Genomic DNA, 23159 nt, shown 5'->3' with positions numbered 1-23159 from the left:
TAACCACCAAGAAGGAGTAAGGGAGGGATCCGAGCACACTTAACCATCCCGTGTGGTCACACACACAACATTTATTTTTCTGTCATTTACTTTCTGTTCTTTAATTTCCTGTCATTTACTATTACCCGCAAAGATATCTTTCAAACAAACAAAGCGAAGACAACTATCTATATTCCTAAGCGAGACTAGTAATTTTGGCACAATCCATGTGGAGAACGATAAAATTATCACTTTATTACTTGGTAGCGATTCTGTAGACTTGCAGAACCATCGTCAGAGACAAATTAGAAAACTTAGTAGTAATTAATTTTTAACTAATGGAGACAAATAGTATTATATTTATATTTCTATTTTTATAGTATTCATCTCATTCTTTCTATAATTTTTAACCGTTTTGTTTCTAATTTTATGCATATATTCTTTTTTTTTTCTTCCTATTTTTATCCATATATTTTTATTAGAGTAAAATTACATAGAAGATAAAAAAGTTGTAATATTATTAAAACTAGGGGTGTACGTGGGCCGGATTGGGTTGGGTTTGGCCAAAACCAAAACCCAAACCACATATGGTACTCCGGGTTGGGTTTAGTAAAATAACCACTCGTTATAACATTAGACCGGGTTGGGTAAATCCACTAATTTCCGGGTTGGATTGGGTTGGGTTGTGGGTTACCCAAATTATTTTTCTATTTTTTTATATTAAATATCTAAATGTTAAATCATCATATTTTTTCATAAAAAATAACTCAATCAATGTATTTTCTTGAAAAATAGTGTAACTTTTTTTCACTATAAAAAATAATCACTCATTTTTTGTGTGTAAATCTACTAATTTACGGGTTGGATAGCGTGTTATCCAAATGATTTTTTTGCTTTTTTTAATATCGAATGACTAAACCATGAATCACTATATTTGTTACGAAAATTATTCAATTTTTAAAAATTTTTGTACAATAATGCGAAAAATTATCATATTTGTTCATAAAAATTATTCAATCTTTTTGATTTTCGTAAAAAATAGTATAACTGTTTACGTGGAAATTTGGTAAACAACCGCTAGTTTGAGTGTTTAAACTCGCGAGATCAACTAGAAATCTCAGGACAATTTTGTGTTTTGTTTACTTGGAAAAATGTTTAAATGTTCGTTTTCAGAGAAAAACAAACACTTAAGAATTAAATCGTTTTCAAATAATCAGAGAAAGTGCTAGTTCGAATCGCCTCGAAAACAACAGTTTCTTAAGAAAAACACTTAAATTAAACTAAAGAACATTGCTGAAAAGTAAATTGCATTGAAAGTAAAGCAATTACAAGTAAATGGTTCACAAAACATACATTTCTCCTCAACTATTCCTTTCGTTCGAACGCTGAGTACTCAGAATTTCAGAGAGAGTTTTGTATAAAATTTTGTGACCTTTGTTCTGAATGAAAAACTGCTATAAATACTAAGACAAAGTGGTAACTGCTTCTTGATCATCTGGACGGTCTTCGATTTGCCACGTCGACCCACGTTCTCCACTTTCGATCTTCATTCCTTCAGCGCGCGCCAATTTTCATTGGGCCTTTACCACTCCTTTTGGGCCTGGCCCAACTAGCCTTTGACTCCATTTGCCCTTTCGACAAGTATTTTACAAAGCTTTTCTCAACCATGTCCTTCTAAGCCTTCGAGACTCTCTTCCGTTTCGACATGATCGAAACTTCGACGCGATACTTGAAAGCCACATTTTACTAATATAACCTTCAAATAAATAATGGACCTCTAATTAATTTTTAATTAATAAGCACCAAATTTATGCCCAACAATAACTCATTTTCAGTATAAAAATATTTAATAATCAAATGAAAAAATCTTTAGTATTTTCATAAAAAAAATTCAAGAAACATAGCACTAGTGGGTTTTTTGGGTTGAGTCCGGTTTTACCCGAAACCCGACTTTTTTAATGAGTTTTTCATTTTTGAAATCCATATCCACCCACTTGCCCGACCCAACCCACTTTTTTGGGTTGGATTGGGTGGGTTTGACCGGGTCGACCGGATTTGCCCAACCTATGTACACCCCTAGAAGAAATCCCATCTAGGTTGGCACCCTTGTATACTCTAATCATATGCCAATTGCTCGTTGGTATATATAAAAAAAGAAAAAAGTAATTACACAGTGGGGGGCCAAACCGTACCCAAAAAAAAAAAAAAAAACAAGGAAAAAAGAAAACAGAACATGAAAAACATTAAGAGAAACATTAATATATATTTAATAATATTTAAAATAAAAAAAAATTGTTTACGAATTTTATGGCCCGTTTGATTAAAGGTAAAATAAGTGAGAGTGAAGGAAAATATGAAAATTGAGGAATAAATTTAAACTAACTTTTAGTCTAAGTTCATTTTTCTATTTTCGTATTTTTCTTCCTTCTCACTTTTTTTCCCTTTCAACCAAACAAATCCTTATATTCTTTATACAAGTATATTCCTTTAAAACATTGAGTAATTTGCAAAACACCAAATGTAGTTCATTGAATTCATGCAGCATGTTTTTATTGTCTTGTTTTCAGACATTTTTATTGTATTCTTGAATTATTCGATTTGAGAATTGAGACTATTTTACAAGTAGATTTCTTTAAAATAATGACTAATTTAAACATAGTAGTGATTAATTTAAAACTGATGAGGACGTAAACTTAGTAGTGATTAATTTCATTTTGTGACGAGGACAAATCAAAAGTAAATATGATATTCTAATTTATTTAAAAATTATATTATCTTTAAATTTGGGAATCGCCAAACAATATCGATAATTGTTAGTTCAACATAACAATATCGACATTGTTAGTTCAACTAAGATTTATGTGTTGGTAGTTGATTCTTATCTCTGTGTGTTGTTTCGTTGAAGCTTCCCACGAGTTGGACTCATCCAGACCCAATTCGGCCCGTTTTGCTCGAAAGGGTTAGGTCTGTAGTTGATTCTTGTGCTTGTGGGGCTCGATCGTGTTGACTGACCATCCCTCGATCTAGCTTTCGATTGGTTTTGGGTTGCTTTAACATAATTTGATTCGTCAGAGGTTGATTGTGAGGTCTCGTGTTGTCGGATCTATTTCAATATTCTTATCATTCATTAATTTTGGACTGTTTAACTTGAAAAAAACCATCATCGCTTGCTACTTACTGCAGGGAGTAGGGGGTACATGGACCGTTGTCTGTTGACTGTCGATTCATTCGCCTCAAGTTCTAGGGACTGCTATTTTTTCTTAGGATTAATAAGAAGTTGGTGTATTTTTTGTCCTACACGCTTTTGTGTGGACTCACCGGGTTAGGTTTATGCCCTCCAGTTTTTTTCCTTCTTTTTTTTTAATATAATAAAGAGATATAGGTAAAGGATGAAGGCAAAACGTGTTTTATCCCTTGATGTCTAGATGGTCTTCGCCTTATTAAAAAAAAAAAACTAAAATTTATGGACTATTACTCTCTTTTATAAAACTAGTCGGCTCCCCGTGCGTTGCACGGGGTTTTGTGGAACGTCATTTACTACTAAAATTCTCGAAAAATTATCGACTACATTCCATAGTCACTTCTAATGGTGTGTGTAAGGGTCATGTTAACTTGTGCCCTAAGGGCACATGTTAAGCTACCTAAAAATAGAAATATAGTATTTAATGATACTAAAAATTTAATGTTTAGATAATTAAATACACCACAAGTTCAATAAATTTTTTCTCATTTATCTTCTTAACATGTGCCCTTAAGGGCACAAGTTAACATTCTCCTAAGTTACAATACAAAAGTAAACCACCATATTGTTGGATCGCTCAGACAATTATAAATTTTAATCGGTAATAATTCATAATAGTGATTTTAAAACTTTTATCAGCAAACAAAATTGTCATCTCCCCATGAATTATAAATTTTTATAAGTAATAACTTATAATATTGATTTAAAAACTTTTATCAATGATAAAAAAATGTCATCTCCCCATGAATAATAATTTTTATTATTAATAACTTGTAATAGTGATTTTTAAATTTATAATTTAGCAATAAAAATTGTCATATCTCTGTGATTTATAATTTTTTTTAGATATCGTTAATTATAAATTTTTATCAATAATATTTAATTGTCATCTCTCCGTGTATTATAATTTTTTAGCAGTAATTATTTGTAATAGTGATTTTAGATATGTCTTTCTTTTTTGTGAGAAACAAAATTGTTTCCACAAAAAAAATAACATGATCTCACCATTTTTCTAACCTTGTTTTCTAGCCAATTGTGAACGATGCTATTGTTGGATTACTTAGTTACATTAATTTTTACCTTTTTTTGTGCAATTAATATGATTCTAAAGGACAAATATCAATGGATTAAAAAGAAAATAAACTGAAATTAATGGATTAAAAAGACTTTGGATCTAGTAACACTAAAAATTGTCATCTCCCCGATACTTATAGAGAAGTTTTTAATTTTTTTTGCGCTAGGTCAAACACGAAATATCAATATAGAAGTTTATAATTTTTACGCGCCACTTATAAGAAGGTTTTAATCTTTGCGTGATACTTCGACCTCCGAGTATTGATAAAGAGATTTGTAATTTTTTCGTTTTAAGGTGTATATATTATAGTAGAGTTTGTTAGCCCTAATAATTTTGCACACACCATTACAAGTGACTATGGAATGTAGTCGATAATGTTTCGAGAATTTTAGTAGTAAATTTTGCTAATAATATAGTGAACGATTTATAATATAAGATGGTGGATATGAAAATATTATGGTGCATATGTAGTGCATAAAAAAAAAACCACATGTACAAAATTAGAACCATAGTTCTTCTTTTGATTTGGGTACATTGAACACTAAAGATGAGAAGTAGTAGGGTGCTTATGCTCAAGGGAAACATACATAACATAATTATAGGAAGGTTCGGGAACACAAAAGATAACATTATCGTCGAGACTCACGCCATGAACGATGCACAAATCAACCCAACCACCAGATACCTTGCATGTGAGTTTACCATCAGGATCAACACCAAAAGTCAACTTGCAAGGATAGCGTTCGCCTCCACAATCGACCAAAACTATATTTGAATGAGTAAAGGCAAAAACAAATTCACCAAATCCATACCAATGTAAGATATGAAAAAAAAAAAAAAAAAGATGGAATTTGTAAATAAAAAGGAACTATAAAGGCCATTAAGATAAATTGCAAAAAAAATAAAATTAAAAGCATATGAATACCAAAGTTCCAGAATAAATATCATAAACCGACATATTCTTGATGAAAGATAAATCACTTGGTAGTGAGGAATTGTTCTTAGCCATTACATAGGAGTAGTATCAGTGCTATTCGCTTACAACAATCTAGCAAGGAAAAAATAATTAAGCAAAACTTAAATAATTTAGTTTATGGCCAGAAATTAACAGGGAACAAACAAACTATACAGGTAGAGCTAAGCAAAATTTAAATACTTTAGTTTACGGTGCATACTATTCCTTAAACTTAAGTACATATCTAGTGCATAAACATAATAACAACACCTTAACTTTCGCAATTTAATTAAAATATCAAACAATATTAAGTTTGAGTAAACGACCACTCGTTGGAAAACTTAGGATGTCAAGATTACGGATATAATTTTTGTTTTGAGGGTTAACCATTAAATTGGTCCAGTTTAACAAAAGATTGGGTATTGGTACAGAAACAGTTTCTGCACAAACATAGCAATAACACCTTAAATTTTGCAATTTAATTAAAATACCAAATGATATCCGTTTTGAGTAAACGGCCACTCGTTGAAAAGCTTAGGATGTCAAGATTACAGATATAATTTTTGTTTTTAGGTTTAACAATTCAATTAGTCCAGTTTAACAAAAGATTGAGTTTTGGTACAAAAACAGGACTGAAACTTTTCTCAAACTTGTAGGTAGTTTTTCTCCTACTATAATTAATGGGATTTAACATTTTCGGTGACTAAACTGTAGGAAAGTTTGTCTTCTTTGCAGTGGATTAAAAATAATTAGCATATGACTTATATTCAGAGAGTTATGTTAAATTTACCACATGTATGTCTACACGAATTTCACATAAATATTTCTTACATATATTTCTTTTTTTAACTTATAAAATCCCTTTTTTCCATATTCTAGGGTCTTAGGGTTTGATATAAAAGAGAAAGAATAAACAAAATCTAAATACCTTAGTTTATGGCAAAAATTAATAGGGAAGAAACAAAATTACATATGCAAAACAAAATAAACAACTTTTGAAGAACGAAGGAGAGTTGGGTGTGATGTGTGAGGAGAGTTAGTAACAATATGAATGATTATGCCTACAAAATAGGAACCATAAATATACCTAAAATGAGCAAAATGATCAGTGCATTTTAATGCACATTCTTCTACTATTGTACTAGTGTATTCCTATGGTTTAATTTACTATTTTCACTATTTTAATGTCTTTTTATGTTTAAGTTCATTTCTAACTTTATTTTATTTTCACACTTAATTTATGAATAAATAGCACTTTGACACCCTTCCAGTCCGCAGGTCATTACTGGAGTTACAAATATCGGATTGAGGCGCGGGAAGATGCGTTGGAAAGCTGAGATCAAGAGCTACAACTTTTATGATGAGGCCAAAACCCAGTTCGGAACGCAAGTGTGTCAAATAACTGCATCTATGTTCCAGACGAATTTAATTTCAGCACAACTTTATGTTTTTTCGGCCCAATTATTTTATGGCCCATTTTGCTTGCTGTATTAAAACGAAAACCTGACCTAGGTCAGAGATTACTCACTGTTCACGAGAAAATAAAAAAAAACCCTAGCAGCCACCGCTTGAATGGAGAACTAAACTTATTTTCGATCCATTGGTGTGAGGAATTCTTGTTCTTGATTCTTGAGGTTCGGTTTAATAACAATTCATATGTTTATGCTTATCATATATCAATTCAATTTTCGTGTTCCTAATTTATGTATGAGTTTGATTCAATTGATGCTTAATATTCTGTTTCAAATTCATATATTCATGCTATTGAAACTATTCGAATTCGTTTATTGCTTGTTGAATTGATTTGAATAGGGAATTGATATATGCTTTTTCGCTTATAAAAAGGGCTGAATGAGTTATTGTTATGATCTTATCTATGTTATTGTTGACGCTTGATCATCCCCATAGTTAATTGAACACGTTGATGCTTAATCAACGATTCTTTATAGAATTGAATTACGCTTGTTAAATTAGTTCTATAATCAGCCAAGCATAAACTAACGAACAATCTTTTGAGAACCTAGGATAGATGATAAACAAGATTTCCCTAAAACCAATGGATTGATTGCCCCTTATATTGATTAATTTCGTCATCTCTTTACTGCTTTCAAATCGAAAACCCCCAATTTGCAACCTTTAAATTCATTCTAATATTGTTAAACCGATCGTGAGTCCTTGCGAAACGACCAAGGTTACTACCTTGTACTACTTTTAATTTAATTTATTATTTGACCACGAAACGACCGTGATCACAAAACATGAAACAGAGAGAAATAGCAACGACCAAACCAAGAGATAGTGCGTGAAGAGTGATAGTGACGGTGATGTTATGCGGCTGTGGTGATTAATATTGGCCGGCGATGGCGGCGGCGGCAATCAGCTTCCCCCTCCTTGAATTCTATTTTGTTATTTTTTTTGTGGCTATTGTTATTGTTTCTTTTGATGGTGGATGGTTGTCTATAGAGGTGAAGGTGGTTTCTCTTCTGTTCGTTGCTTTGATCTGGAATAGAGATGATGATGATTTGGTTTATGGAAAAATAGGATTTATATAGAATACAATGGCCAATGCATGCCAAAGGTTGTCAGCCCACTTGTAATTCGCTCAAGAACTCAATATATTGATCAAAGGATGAGAGAGCATTTTAATGAGCAAAACAATGGTTAGAAGACACATGGAATATTGCATGTGTTTTGAGTAATTAATGAGGAAGAACAAAACATAAGATACAGGGAGAAATTAGAATTAGAAGACACATGGATTATTGCAGGGCTTTTGAGCATCTTATCTTATCTTATTATACTAAAGACAAGGCAGATTTGTAAACCCTAAATCAATGGAAATCTGAAGTCCTAATCTTCATCCAATTGTGCTTTGCCATATTTCTCTATCATCCAATAAGATTTTGACACACCTAGGTTACAAGGCTGTCTTGGAAGCCCTAAATCTTTGCTTATTAGAAGCAATATGTAACACATGCATTGGGTCCAATGACATATGTATTTCTCTTTTCCCAAATTTTTTTCATTTGTAATGTTTTTTTCTCTCTCTTCTCTCCCTCTCTCTCTCGTACGCTCTCTCTTTTCTCACCATCACTTTCATCTCTCCTCCCTGCCTCATCTCCTCCTCCACCACCGCATCCACCACAACCTCCACCACCACCTACAAATCGATCTCCAAATCAGAACGTCCTCTCCGCTTCCGGTGATGCCGCCGTCATCAGAATCACGTTATTCTTCCTCTCAGGTAGGCCGAAAATCATCAACCCTAACCCCCAAATTTCAATTCCTCAAATTTAGATCTTGCATGTTTGAAATCCTCCATGAAATTGGATCTTTGGATGTCAATAAACTCAATTGACTAGAAAAATCTCTTTTCTCTTTCAAACTGTTTTCGTTTTTTTTTTTAATTTTAATTGTTTGTTGTTACAACAGGTTCCTCGTGTCAATTTGCTCATAAACTTTGTAGAAATCATAACTCTTATTGCTGCAGCTGCAACAGGTACTTTGTTAATCTTTCTATGAACTGACAATATCTATAGTTTGGTTATTTCTGATCTTTGGTTAATACTATTGATTTTTATGGTTTTGTTTTATGATTTCTACAAAGATCCAGTTCTGCCATTGATTTCCCTATATGGGTTTTCAAACTCACAAGTGATTTTGTGGTATAATAGAAATTGGGAATTGGAGGAAGTATGTGAAACCCGTATTCTGGACAGGGGCTCACTAAAACGGTAACTGCTCTTTCTCTATAACTCCGAATTTAGTGTGGTTTGTCTCTATGGTTAGCTAACGAAATTCCGGTCGTTCCGACGCCAATATTATGAATTATGGAGCTGTAATGAATCCTGCAGACGCGTTTGAAGTTCAGGGTCAGATGCAGAATTTTGGGTTTGAGGTTAGCATCATGATCATCATCTTGAGCTACTGGGAATTCTATGGAGTAGCTCATTTCTTAAAGTTTCTGAGTTAATCTCATTCAGGTGGGTTCCTTTAGGAAAAACTCACTTTAATAGAGTAGCTTTAATAGTTTTCCCCAAATTCAATTATGCATGTTAACTTAGGGATTTAGGATTAATTAGGAAAACTCTTGAATTGAATTAATTAATGACTTAAACAATACATAAGCTAAATTGAACTCTGCAATATTTTCGATTATTTTGTAGTTTTTTTTTGTGTGTAGGTTTTGATATGTGATTTCTTGAATCCATCATGGGACAAGAGTGAGTAACATGAAATTTGAGTTTATTCTGGACAGGGGCTCACTAAAACGGTAACTGCTCTTTCTCTATAACTCCGAATTTAGTGTGGTTTGTCTCTATGGTTAGCTAACGAAATTCCGGTCGTTCCGACACCAATATTATGAATTATGGAGCTGTAATGAATCCTGCAGACGCGTTTGAAGTTCAGGGTCAGGTGCAGAATTTTGAGTTTGAGGTTAGCATCATGATCATCATCTTGAGCTACTGGGAATTCTATGGAGTATGTGTTTCCTATACTACTGTCAGCTTCCTCAGCATAATCTTGCTACCAATAGTTGGCAATGCAGCTGAACATGCAGGAGCAATCATTTTTGCTTTCAAGAACAAGCTGGTAAGAATTTAGAGAGTGTTATCAATTCCATTCTTAATCCTTTGATCTAAGTCTAACATATAAATTCATGTTGAAGTCAAGGTTTCTGATTTTGTTTTGTGTGCAATTTTCAATTGTTTCAGATCAGAAGAGAGTTTTTTATTGCTGTCAAAGTTTTTTAGCTGCTTATTTCTCAAGGATACAAAAAATGTTTGTGGTAGGCCTGGTATTCAAATGCGGATAAACTCGTGGCAAGACGGAGTTCTTGGTACTAATTGTCTGATTCCTCCTAAATGGAATTGGACATATCAGTTTCAAGTCAAGGATCAAATTGGGAGTTTCTTTTGAAATTAATTCTAATCTGTCTTTTGAAATTCATATATTTAAAGTTAACTCTGACCTACTGTACAGGCATTATCATGATTTTTTTTTCCACAAGGTGAGGCTTGGCGATAAAGGGTGAGGCAGCAAGCGTTTGTGATTACGAGTAAAGTTAGAAGATAATGAATCTGACTCTATGAGCATGAGAGAGGAGACTTGGGACGCTGCACTATAGCTGGATAATGGTGGTGATGTGAAATGTGGTTCTCTGTTATTTTATATGATTCGGTATTTAAGTTTGTTTGCTCTTTTAGATGTAATCTTTCTATAAGTGAGATGGAGAGGAACTGGATTGGTGGTCCAACAATAATACAATGTCATGTTTTTCACATTTTAACCCTTTTTTCTTTCCTTTCCTGGCAGGTTGCTCCAAGGGATTAATTTGATTCTTTAGTTACCTGCTACAATGGTTTAGTTTGAGCACTTACAAGTAATTAATTTTTTTGGATTGTGTCCCTTTTAAAATTTCATGTATATGATTTAGTGCAATGCTAATTCTTCAATTGATTCTACAATTTTTTTTAAAAAAATTAAGTACTATACATATTACTATATATTAATTTTGTTTTGATTCATGGAATGTGGATTAAACTGTTTTGCCCTTAGAGTTATGCATATAATTTGTGTAGGGATTTTCAATTGATTTTTCAAATTTGGTTGTTTTGTATGTTGATTGATCCAGCTGATTTTATGAAAATTGGAATTTTTTATGTTATATATTTTAATTGTATTTTGTGTCTTTGATATAGGCAAGGGGCAGGCTGAGGAAGGAGTGAAGGCAGTGAGAAAAATAGGAAGATAAGTAAGGTTATGGATGCAACCCTTGAAGATTTAGAGTGAGTTTATATGTGTTACAAGGTTTTGTGCATCTTTATTCCATAATTATTTGCATATACTTATCCACCTTCATCGTTCTTAGTGTAGAGGTAATAGGGTGCATTGCACTTTGTGGGATGATTTTGCTCTAAATATGCAGAAATTCTTGGATATACTCATGATTCATCCCTACCTATGGTAATCATAATACAACTATGCAAGCTTAAGAAGTACCTTAGTAGGAAAATACTTCATTTTCACCTATTGTTTGAAATATAGCTCTGGTGGTTTATTTTTTTGTTTCCATTTGAGTATGTGCTATGTAAATTTCAAATTCTTTTTATGGATCAGAATTGTTGTTGAATGCTCAGATTCCTGAAGTATCTAATTATATAGAAACTTAGAAAGGTGATTCTTCTATGCTGGTTGCTTGAATTTCCTTTAGCTACTCTTTGGTGCTTCATTGTCTATTTTCTTAAATAAATGATGAATGTTGCTAATGTGTAGTTGAGTCAAGTGGTTAATCAAATGATCGGACCAGTGATGCATAGTGTCGTCGATGATTTGCTGTAGACCCCAAAGATGACTATTGAGGATCTCATTGAATCTACCGAGGTTAGAAACTATTTTTAAGATTCTCTACCCAATCACACGTATTGGTTACATAATATTATGTTGGTTAGTTGGTGTTTAAATAGAGTTTTGATCTTATTAGTTGGTGTTTAAACAAATGTGAAACAGTATTAAGTAGATAGCAATGTCCAATTAGAAACACACTAATTAAGCAACTAAACCCCTTTTTATTTTTATTTTTTTTATAAGCAACTTTTTATTCCTTTTTTACGTATGCAGATAAATTTGGAACCCATGTTGGTGAATCATAATTGCTACTTTGTAGGGGAGGGGGGATAGGTATTTATGGTTATTACTATTTTATAGGGATGACTACATCATCATTGCTACTTTTTAGGAAGTCTTGAGTATCCAACCCTGTATTTTTGCATAACTCCTTCACTAATCCACGCATATTTTCTCATTGATCAAATACACCACTCTTCTAATTTTCTTTTCTATTCATCTCCTCTGTGTTTCGTCTATCCTATCTCAATACCATCTTCGTCTAACCCTTCATTTCCCATATGGCATCCTATCTCACATAATTAAATGACTGTTATAAAACCCAATCCAGGAAAGAAAGAAAAAAAGTCGGACTCTTATCTTTCTTGCCTTAGATGGCTGGCTTTGGAAACAGAGATATGACATGCTTTGTTGTAATTTTGAATGCTTTAATATACATTACTTAATTGCTTCAATCTTTGCTTATGATACTAAGTAAAAAAAAAGTTCTCAACAACTTAAATTAGGGATAAGTATGAAGTTTTGAACTTGGAGAGATTGATATGTTTCAACGAATGTGCAGTCCAAGATCTCATATCTCACAATGCGTTCAATCTTTATTAGATTGCAAACTCTGTGAATGTTGGTGGCTCAAATTATGTTGAAAGATTCCTACTTTAATAGGTTGGCTCAAATTTTTAGTGGATGGAGATATTATGAAGATGAAATTAGTTGTCATCCCACTACTAGAAAAATTGCTTTTCGCGACCGATTTAGCGACCGATTTTCATCAAAATCGGTCTCTAAATCCGTTAGCGACCGATTTTGCGACCATATAAAATCAGTATCAACAACCCTGGTCGCTACTCCGTTGTGACCAAGCTAGCGACCGATTTGTAGCGACCGAATAGCGACTGATTTTAGAGACTGAAATAGTGACCGAACTTAGAGACGGCTTAGAGACTGAGTTTATGACGCTCGATGCGATGCTTTGTCCGACGCTATAGCGACTGATTTAGTGACTAATACTAGTGACTGATTTAGTGACCGATTTGAAAATAATTTCTATGTTCATTGCGACCGATTTTGCGACCAATTTGTAAAATTCAGTCTCTATTTCAGTCTCTGAATGATTTTTTTTTTGGCATTATGTTATTATTTATCAAACTTAATTTACCAATAAACTTAATTGATCATAAAATCAAATCATGATAATTTATTTTAATTATACTGTGCCAAAAAAAAACTAAAGTCAAAAGCATCACATATGTTTCTAAACACCATAAGACATTCAAACAATGTATCATACAAAGTATGGCTACTCAATTCCAATTACAAGCATTACCAACCAATTTATATTGATCCCAAAATTGGTTAAGAATCTCAAACAATAATCATATACTGTATATGATATACATATAACATGTTCTTAACAATACACAAATGTGGAAGTATCATTCACTATTACTTATAAGCACAAAATCAAAGGAACCTATTTGGTCATAGTTAAGAGACTTGAACAGTGACACTCATTTACTTTAACAGTGACACTCGTGTTTTCCTTTTCTTAATGTCTCCATTGTATTATTCTTCCTCCAGATCAACAACCTGCAAAATGGTCAAGACAAAATTCAATTCACAATTTCACAAATCATAATCAATTTAGGAGACTCAAGTAATTATTATGAAAATCATAATCAATTTAAAGAGTATATATATTAAAAAGTTTGAAGAACTGAACATGCCTCAATATAAGACTAGCATGAATGACATAGAAAAAGAGAATTGTGAATAACAAATCTTTTTTACCAATAACCCAACTCTTCCTTATGAACATTCAACTCCAAACCAGTTACAAGGGTCAACACCAAATTCATCATCAACCCAATTTGACAAAGCATCAAAAGGGTCACTCATAATTCCTTGCTTGAACTTCAAAAGTGCTTTACCTACAAAAACAACAAAACCCACTTTTCAGCTTTTGTTTCATTCCATCCAAAATTTAGAAGCAAAAGGAGCCAAAGAATATCAACTGTATTACACGCTCTTCCCTTTTAAGATTTGGATTCAACCGTATATGTTTTCAGATTTCTAGAACACACGCACTTGAAATGATGCATTGTGGTATGAATTGGAATAAAAAATGAAAGCATTCATCTAGCTATAAAATCACTATGTATATACACCTTAAAAGTGTAACCATTTCCTTCAAACTTGTGTATTTGCTTTTCTTTTCATCTCTATAAGTTCTGGATCATCAAAAATATTAAAAGTTTGACTCGCTAATTGGTGAGACACTAGTAGGATCATCAAAAATAAAAATAAAAGAATAGCTTCATCAAAGATGCGAAAATAGAATAACAACTTAAAGATATACTATAAATTACCCTCACTCCACCTTGATCTTGTGGAAAGTACAACAATGGCATAGCCTTACTCTCACCTCCTCTTTGATCCTAACAAAATATATGGTTCTGCCTCACACTTCTAGCATTCATGCTCTTCTGAATGCTGCACATCCATAATATATATAGTCAGTGATGAGAAATCAAGTGTAAAAGCCACAGAGTAGGAAATCTTAACAGAGGCATAAGGCATGCCAAATCATACAAATCAGAGTGAATTTGTTCCCCAATGCAACACAAACCAAATCAAGAACTAATTCGAATCCTCAATGTCCTGTTTTAACTGTTGAAAGAAGAAATATTTTAAAAATGCATTGAAAATTTAATTGAAAAACATCATGTATTCAGTGAAGAAAGTAACTTGCACCAAGTGTGCACAGAATTCAGCATAAATGTTTTGCTGCAAATGTGTAATTACAAGTTCACAACTATATTAAAACTTAAAAAAAAAAAAAAAAAAACTAATATTTAGGTTGTGGAATGTAAGTCCTACAGCAGGAGCTTCTTCAATTATCTTTTGGTGTCTTTCTTTGCACATAAAAAGATAATTGAAGAAGAGAATTATTCACCAAAAGATAATTATGTGCAAAGAGAAAAAAGAGAAAAAGAACACCAATATTGTAAAAAACTACAAATTGAATGAACAATCCAAATAACTTACAAAACAATACTACATCAACTAACTTCAGTGTTCCATAAAAAATCATAATAAGCACAAGATTAATGTCAAAACATAGCAGAAAATGTGACAATTAAAGAAAAGTCAATCATTAGAAAAGGATTTCCACCTTTGTAAACCAGCACCTCATACCTTAACTGATATGCTCATTCGAACAAATGATTCATTGGAAATTGGACCTATGCAGATATGTTGCAGCATGTCCTTTGCTCGAAGTTCACAATTCAAAATCTAAGATTGTCTAAGAGACTTAGTAACAGTAGAAACACCAGGTAAAAGTAAAACACAACAATTTTATTAGGCTCTTGAATCAAAAGATGAAGAGACAAAATCATTTTTAACCATCACATGTAAAGTGCACAATATTTTATCTCCAGGTTTTAAGTTGTAAACTAATTCACACAAAAGGCATATCATTGTTACACATCACAAGTTTACAATCCAAGTTTACACATTCCTCAAACAATGATAGACATTCACTTGAAAATCTATATTAGGTGAAACACAATGAAGTGAACAAACTGATAAACACGTCCTTCAAATCAATAGGAAGGTAGTTAATTTGCACGGTGCAGAAGCATAAACGGACATGATGTCATGAAAACAAGAACTGATTGCTTAACTTTATAAATTCATTTCAGTCACAGTTTATAGCTTAATTAGAACCATAAAATTATTCGTAACTTGCGGAACTTTACTGAGCAAAGCAAAGCAAAAAAAAATCGGGAAAAAGTTGTAAAATTAGATACAAAAGGAGTAAGGAGCAGCACACAATCAAGGCAAGAAGGTTAGGCGTGTAATTAAGTATTACTAAATGGACCAATACTCTTAGAAGATTCATCAAGATACTTAGATTAGTCTCCAAATTATAATATTACAATATATACTCGAAATAGAAAATCTAAAAATATTATCATTATAGTCTCCGAAATATCAATAGTGGGACGAACCTAATGTAGAGAACTGAGTTGATACGATTCTACATTGTTGAGAATCAAATTGAGTAATTACTCAATTTCAACATGTCGCAAAAACCTACTTTTCACATGAGTGCTATGATCCATGGTGAGTTGAGGATGATTCCCAATCCGAGCAGCTAAAATTGCACGACTATCACCAACCTATCAAATAAACATCTTCACCTTTCATCAACATAACCAAAACACAAGAACCCATAATAGCCAAAACAGGATTATGATTAATCATCCTCAGTTTTCCTCATTACCTCAGAAAGAGCTTCTAACACATCTATGTGACAAAAATCCTATTCACTTTTCGCTTTATTACTACTATTTCGATTTCGATTACATAGAAATTACATAGAAACCCACTAAGCTCATCATGTACAGCATAAAAAATATTATTAACAAGACAATCAGTTGCATTAGGACCATTAAATCCATCATAAATTCCCACATAAACCCATTCATGTTCCTCACAAATCACAATATGCATACGAGTCCTCATACAAACCAAGGCAAAACTGTTCCCCCAAAACTTTGTTTCTCAAACACTAACACACACTATATAATTAATGCTTCCACCATACACACAAAAAAAAATCCTAAAAAAAATTATGTAAATAAACAAAATTTCGAAACCACTTTGAATGCAATGCAAGAAGCAAAATATCAAATACCTGATATGCAACATGAAGTCGTGAGACATCGAAAACAAGACTAGATGACTGATTCGAAGACAAAGGACCTAAAATAATCGCACAAAAAAAATCAGAAAGAGAAGAAAAAACTGTGAACGAAGAGGGAAAAGTAATACGCACGAGGAAGAGCGATCGGATATTTGAAAACGACATCATTTGAGACAGCGGAGGTTGAGGTCGTTATCTCTGTGACCACGAAGGGAAACGTGAATGTGTCAGTTTGGGTGGAGAAGAGGAGAACAGATGTGTGAAAAGCGGTGTTGCGGTGGAGAAGCGGTGAAAATTTGATTTAGGGTGAACGCGTGAGGGTTAAATGATGGTGAGAAGATGGGTGGTGCGGCGAAAATATGGTTCAGCATTCCAGGGTTAAGCGAAATTTGATTTGGGAAACTTGAAAAGTGACAAGTAAAAATTGATTTTAAAAAATTGATTTGGGTTAGGCGACGGATTTTAGCAACCAAAATAATTCAGTCGCTAATTTTCAGTCTCTAAATCGGTCTCTACATTGCGACTGATTTAGCGACCAAAATATTTTTTATTTTAAATTTTGACATTTTGGTCTCTAATTCAGTCTCTATAGTGACCAAAATAATTCAGTCTCTAAATTGGTCGCTAAAAGCAAATTTTCTAGTAGTGTCCAAGCATAGACTTTGCAGCAAAGAAAGTAACTATTGTTGGAGATGTGACTCAATTGAGTGTAATGGCAAGCATAACAAAGGTGAAGTCTGCATAAATTTGGCCAGAATTTGCTTCACCAATTGGAGCTACAAGTGGTGCTGCTGAATAAAGGAAATAAATTATAGGTGCTTTCGTATGCTTTGAGTCTGTATTAGATGGTAGTTTAATTATTGTAAATGAGAATGTTAGCAAGTGAAGTTGTGGCTTTGAAGAGATATTGGTAGTTTATTTAGAAGGAGCTTTATCTTTGCATAAGGATTGACTATTGAAACCGATTTTCATAATGAGTCTGATGTGTGGATATAAATAGTGGATCATATAAGTAAAGATTCATTTTTTAAATTCATTGTGTCTTTGGTTAAAAGCCACTTATGAATTATCAATTTTGTCAATTTTCTTTTAATTTTTGCTGGATGAGAATCTCAAAATATGATACAACTTTCACAACATGGAATTAATGACACAATATTATTATAAGAATATCCATGGAAAAATGGCTACAATTTTGTTCAACCTTAAAGTTTGAAAATCCTTCCAAGTTATATTTTTTTTTTCAAGGCTCAGTCACGGGTTTTTGAAAGCTCCAATATAATCATTGATAGTTTGGTGTTGATAATTTTTACCTAAAAAATTGTAGACCTTTTTATAAGCAGGGCGTAAAAATTATGAATCTCTCTATCAATACTCGGAGGTTGAAGTATCTCGAAAAAGTCATAAACCTTTCTATAAGTAGAGGTTGAAGTTTGAATCTTTCTATTAAATTTTATTAATGCCACGGGTCATTGAAAGCTCAACTATAAAATTCGATGTGACTGAGCCATCTACCAATAGGGTGATTCACGGGTCTTTGAAGGCTCTACTATAAAATTCGATATGACCGAGTCATCCACTTATGAAAGGAAAGATAGTCGACAACAATTGTTCACAAGAAGCTATTGTTTGGGAGTCATATTTTGCTATCCAATTGACCTTTAATTTGTTTTTGTTGTTTTCTGGTATGAATCTTTACTTCATTTACTTTGTTTTAATTGCGACATGATACTATTTCATTTGCGACGTAGATGATGTCCCCCTTTGATAATTTTCGCATCCAATTTACCTTTAATTTGTTTTTGTTGTTTTCTGATATGAATCTGTACTTCATTTACTTTGTTTTAATTGTGACATGATACTATTTCAATTGCGACGTAAATGATGTCCCCCTTTGATAATTTTCGCATGTTCATGACTAACTTTTTCGGCTAATAGCATCCATGATTGGTATATAAATGATGCCCCCTTAAGGAATTTGCATATGCTTATGACTAATTACCTCGGCACATAGCAACCATGATTGGTATATAAATCACGTTCCGGCGAACCCGTGCAACGCACGGGCGGCCGTCTAGTTAATGAAGAAGAAGGAAGTAAGTGAGAAGAGGGTTCCGAGAAAGAGAGAAAACTTAGGGTTGGAATTAGATTTGGTATTAGCTAGGGTTAGTGAATTAGACTTCATTTTAGGGTTAGCATAGGTTGATAATTTATAAAGATGGAAGATCAATTCTCACCCTTATCTTTGATCATAACTATATATTTTATTTTTTATTTTAAAATATTATATTTCGGTGGTGATTAATGCTGAATTTGGTAGGGAATACCACGGTCCGACCATTATTATAAATAAATTTGATTTTTTAATACGTTAAAAAATTGTTTATGAATTAAATACATAAAATGTCAAATTTATTTTTGTGTCAAAAATTATTAAATTTATTTATAATTGTGAACATTGTGAACGAAAATACTAATAGTATATATACAGTATGTTGATAATTGCTATAGGCAGTAGGATTTTATTGTAGTAAATTTTGGTATAATGTGCAAAATAGACCTTGAACTGTGTGCGTGGAGTTTAAAACTTTCACTTCATTAGTTTTGGAAAACGCAATGCTGCATGGTCTTTTTGATAATTAACAAAAGTTTCATTGCTAACATTGAAAATAAATTGTCATTTTTTTTTTTTGACAAAAAAAATTGTCATCTTAATAATATTGAAAGTGAATATTTCTCTACCCCTCTTTCGGTGACAACTAGGATGGGCTGAATAGCCCAATTTTAATGGATGAGCAACTAAGTTGTCACCTTTTTTTAATCTATGTGAAATGTTTAAATGCGACTAATATCGTGAGACAAAAAGATTGAGTTAAAAAATAGTAATACATGAAACAATCTATTAATAAGTATTCAACATTACAAAATCACAATTCCAAACATATGCATTAAGAATACACACATCCATTTGATAATAACAAACACAACTACAAAAATAGTATAATCTGACCATAAAGATATTTGAATAGAACAAATAGAGACATATAAATAGGTTCAAGGAAACATTATAATTTAAATTTCATAGAACTTATATCAATTCAATTCTTAAATCAAATGTATTTCTTATTGATTTTGACCTTAAATCCATGTTTCATACGAATTTGAATAGAATTCCTTGGAGTTATAAAGTGACCTTCCACCACTTGTATCTTGAACTTCCATAACAATGCAACAGCAACCATTTTCATTTGAACAAAGCTCATATCTTTCCCAAGACAACTTCTAGGACCTGCATTGAATGCTATGAACTTGTAAGACGATACATGTATAATTTGTCCTCTATCTGATATCCATCTTTCAGGCTTAAATTCCAAACAATCTTCACCCCATATTTGTTCCATCCTTCCCATTGCATACAAATAATATATTTCCTTTGTATTTGGACTTACATGATCTCCATTTGGTAGTATATCATATTTAACTGCACACTTGTGCTCAAATGCTATAGGAGGATAAAGCCTTAAAGCTTCACATATAGCTCCATGAAGGTAAACTAGCTTATCAAGCTCTTCTACACTTAAACTTGTGATCAAATTTTCCTTATGTGTTAAACAATTATCTTTGATCTCTTGAATAATTTTTGCTTCCACAATAGGATGAGTTGAAACAAGCCAAAAGAACCAACACAAACTTGAACTAATTGATCCATTTCCTGCAAACAAAACATTGATTGTAGTGTCTCTAATGTATTTCTCAACCATTTCTCCCTTTTCCATTATTCCTTTCTTCATTAGTTCTTTTAGCAAGCAAGAATTTGATTCATCCACATCTTCACTGCTTCTCAATCTTCTTTTCTCTTCATTGCCTTTGTTTCCATTCATTGGAATCCAAATTGAAAATACCAACACCCAGAAGTTCAAAAATCTCATGGAAATCAGACCCTTTCCCATAGTTGGTGAAATTCTTGCTAGTGATGTGGTGCACATTCATAGGATCACTGGTGATGATAAAGTTGGCAATGTTTGTGAACCAAGGTCCTTTAAAGTGAAAAGTGCCTCCATGATGTTTCAAAATATAGGTTCCAAAATCATGCCTATTGGATAGATTATGCAAAAGTGTTGGTAGCATGCCAACTATTGGCCAATTTGGTGTAAGTAGATTTTTGTTGCGTTTCCATATATTGTAGAATATGATGAAAATAAGGGCTACAAAGAATGTAATATACTGAAATATGGTCATTGTATTTAGAAAAGAATAAAAAAAGTACGTTTAATTCAAATATGGTCTGTTTTTTTGTATGATATCATGAAGAAGAGTATGGGGTATAAATATTCAATCAATTGTATCACCAAAAAAAATATATATATATTCAATCAATTGTACTCCCTCTCTAATTAATGTTGTATGGAAAAAAGAAATTATGAGTTGATTTACATAAAACTGTCCTTCATTTATGGTATGGAAAAAATAAATTGAAAAATTGAAAGAATATAAAGTAATAAATAGTTAAGAATATAATGAAAAATAACATTAAATGTTGGAAAATGCTAACTAGTGCCCTCGGGGCACTACTTAAGGATACTAATTATAGTAAAATTACATTGAAACTTGTGTAGTCAATGTTTGTAAAGTATAAAAAATGTCATTTCCAATGTAAAAATTGTTTTTTTTTGTATCTTTTTTTTTTTTTGGTACAATGCTTTTTTTGTATCCTTAACTAGTGCCCCGGGGGCACTAGTTAGCATGACCCTTAAATGTTTTATAGGTAATGTGCGACTTATAATTTGGTACAATTTTTTTTTTCTTTTCAAAATGACTTATAATTTGTTACGGAGTGAGTAATAAATAAATAGAAATTCGTGCATTAATCACACAAATAAGTTGTTGAAATACAGATGGTTTATAATTAATATCAACTGGGGTATTGGGCTATCAGGCTATGGGCCAAAACATGTGGAAATAAGGTTCAAATCTCGATTTGAAGAAAGATCTATATTTAGTATCTGCACACTTTCAATAGAATTAATTCGGTAGAATAAATCTAGAGAAACTAACAAAACATTTTGAGATGATATAAATTATGGGGAATTCTTAGGTAAGTGGATGTGTACTGCGTTGATGTGGTTCATAAGTAATATAGTAATTAATGCAGATTGTCAAAAAAAGTAATTAATGGAGATTTTGTTTCTTTATTAAGTTTCATTATATTACCAATGAATTATTTAATGTTATTTTCCCCCAAAGTGACATATATTATGGTACAGAGGGAGTACTTTTTAATATTCGCAAATGTATCATTCCACAATAAATCAAATCATGCATCATATATTTGAACTTAGATATGATTTTCATGTTTTTTCAACAAATTCAAATATTTTAATATTATTCTAATATCCTATAAATAATATTATTTTAGTATTTTGTATTTTCTTAAAAATAAAGTATGATTTTAATAACTTTTTTAGTTATTCTAACAAAAAAAACTTTTAAAATTATTAATATGATTGATCCAACTACGATTTTAATATTTCAATATTATTACCTATCAATTTTTTTAATATTATTAGTTTATAAAGATTAATATTTATTTACCACTTAATCATTAATGTATATAATTATTAAAAAACATTTATTTACTAGTTACATTTTTTAATGTGTATATATTTTATTGTAATATTGTTAATTTTCAGTGATTCGTTATATTTTACCGGGTTAAATAAATTTTTTATTGATACAAAATTACTAAATTTAATTTTTCATCTTCATAAGAAAATGTCATGTTTTGATTCCCACAAATTGTTTATGCATGCAATTTTTGTCATGTTGTAAAGTCGATGCATGATGATTTTGCAAATATGTATGGCGTATTATAAAAAGTTTTTACAAAAGTAAGGAGCACAAAATTTGATTTCTAGGTCAAAATATTTGTTACTTTTATCTTGATATTTTGATTTAGAAAATTCATATTTAATTCATCTCAATCATATTAAAAAATACTAAAGTTTTGTAAATGAACTTTTGATATTGTTGTTGACTAAAACATAACATTCATTCATTCATTCAAATAGATAGATACATCAGATACAAGCACAAATTCAATAGCGCAAAAAACGAAACGGATGAATCTGCGAACATACTCACAGCATCCAAGCTAATAGCATAAAACGGCATACTCAGGCCTACAAATAATGTGACAAAATAAAAGTTACCGAAATATTCATGTCTTCGGATCTTCATATTTGATGACTTCGTCATTGATTGAATCTGTAGTTGATCAAAGTAGATCCGTCAATCTGAACCAAACGAACACCGTAAAAAATATGAAAGAGAGCGAACACCGCACGAAGACGGGATCAAACAAACACCGCACAAAGACGGGACGCACTGAGGCAAAGAAATCACAAAATAAAACAAGAAAACTCTAATCCGTGTGAAAACCACTTATTCAGATTAAAGCAGAGGAAAATAGATGCACAAGGGTGATTCTGGGTCAAAGAACGTCCCAAAACCACCCCTTTTTGAAACAAGAAGAAGAAAACTCTCTAGGAAAAAATTACAGCCGGCTGTGTTA

General features: G+C 32.0%; 1 protein-coding gene, 1 long non-coding RNA gene and 1 other non-coding gene across 54 annotated transcripts; 1 reads left to right on the top strand and 2 right to left on the bottom strand.

The window, feature by feature from the left end:
• The first annotated feature begins 7978 nt into the window (after window positions 1–7978).
• On the top strand, window positions 7979–13122 carry LOC123907610. Of its 50 annotated transcripts, none has more exons than XR_006809318.1 (13): window positions 7979–8494; window positions 8683–8749; window positions 8925–8984; window positions 9105–9233; window positions 9434–9523; window positions 9644–9843; window positions 9966–10431; window positions 10567–10633; window positions 10953–11039; window positions 11123–11217; window positions 11371–11427; window positions 11527–11634; window positions 12440–12497. It is a non-coding gene; the product is annotated as an uncharacterized LOC123907610 (transcript). The 50 variants fall into 50 exon arrangements; XR_006809314.1 differs by lacking the exon at window positions 12440–12497 and adding an exon at window positions 11872–12090 and having other exon boundaries at window positions 8169–8494; window positions 8858–8984; window positions 9417–9523; window positions 11128–11217; XR_006809313.1 differs by lacking the exon at window positions 12440–12497 and adding an exon at window positions 11872–12090 and having other exon boundaries at window positions 8169–8494; window positions 8858–8984; window positions 9417–9523.
• Window positions 13123–13160: 38 nt separating this feature from the next.
• On the bottom strand, window positions 13161–17060 carry LOC123907732. Of its 3 annotated transcripts, none has more exons than XR_006809361.1 (8): window positions 16721–17060; window positions 16580–16647; window positions 15891–16076; window positions 15073–15171; window positions 14467–14544; window positions 14043–14367; window positions 13666–13805; window positions 13161–13464 (listed from the first exon to the last, which is right to left on the bottom strand). It is a non-coding gene; the product is annotated as an uncharacterized LOC123907732 (long non-coding RNA). The 3 variants fall into 3 exon arrangements; XR_006809359.1 differs by having other exon boundaries at window positions 13164–13464; window positions 15891–16061; window positions 16721–17055; XR_006809360.1 differs by lacking the exon at window positions 14467–14544 and having other exon boundaries at window positions 13166–13464; window positions 15891–16061; window positions 16721–17053.
• A 2465-nt stretch (window positions 17061–19525) lies between these two features.
• Window positions 19526–20861, bottom strand: LOC123907603 (alkane hydroxylase MAH1-like). The gene has a single exon (XM_045957934.1). The coding sequence runs from the start codon at window positions 20572–20574 to the stop codon at window positions 19699–19701; it is 876 nt and encodes a 291-aa protein (XP_045813890.1). The 5' UTR covers window positions 20575–20861; the 3' UTR covers window positions 19526–19698.
• Window positions 20862–23159: the final 2298 nt, after the last annotated feature.

This window comes from Trifolium pratense, linkage group LG1 (genome assembly GCF_020283565.1).
Source record: "Trifolium pratense cultivar HEN17-A07 linkage group LG1, ARS_RC_1.1, whole genome shotgun sequence".
NCBI classification, from domain to species: Eukaryota; Viridiplantae; Streptophyta; class Magnoliopsida; order Fabales; family Fabaceae; genus Trifolium; species Trifolium pratense.
This window is presented reverse-complemented; position numbering and strand designations above follow the sequence as displayed.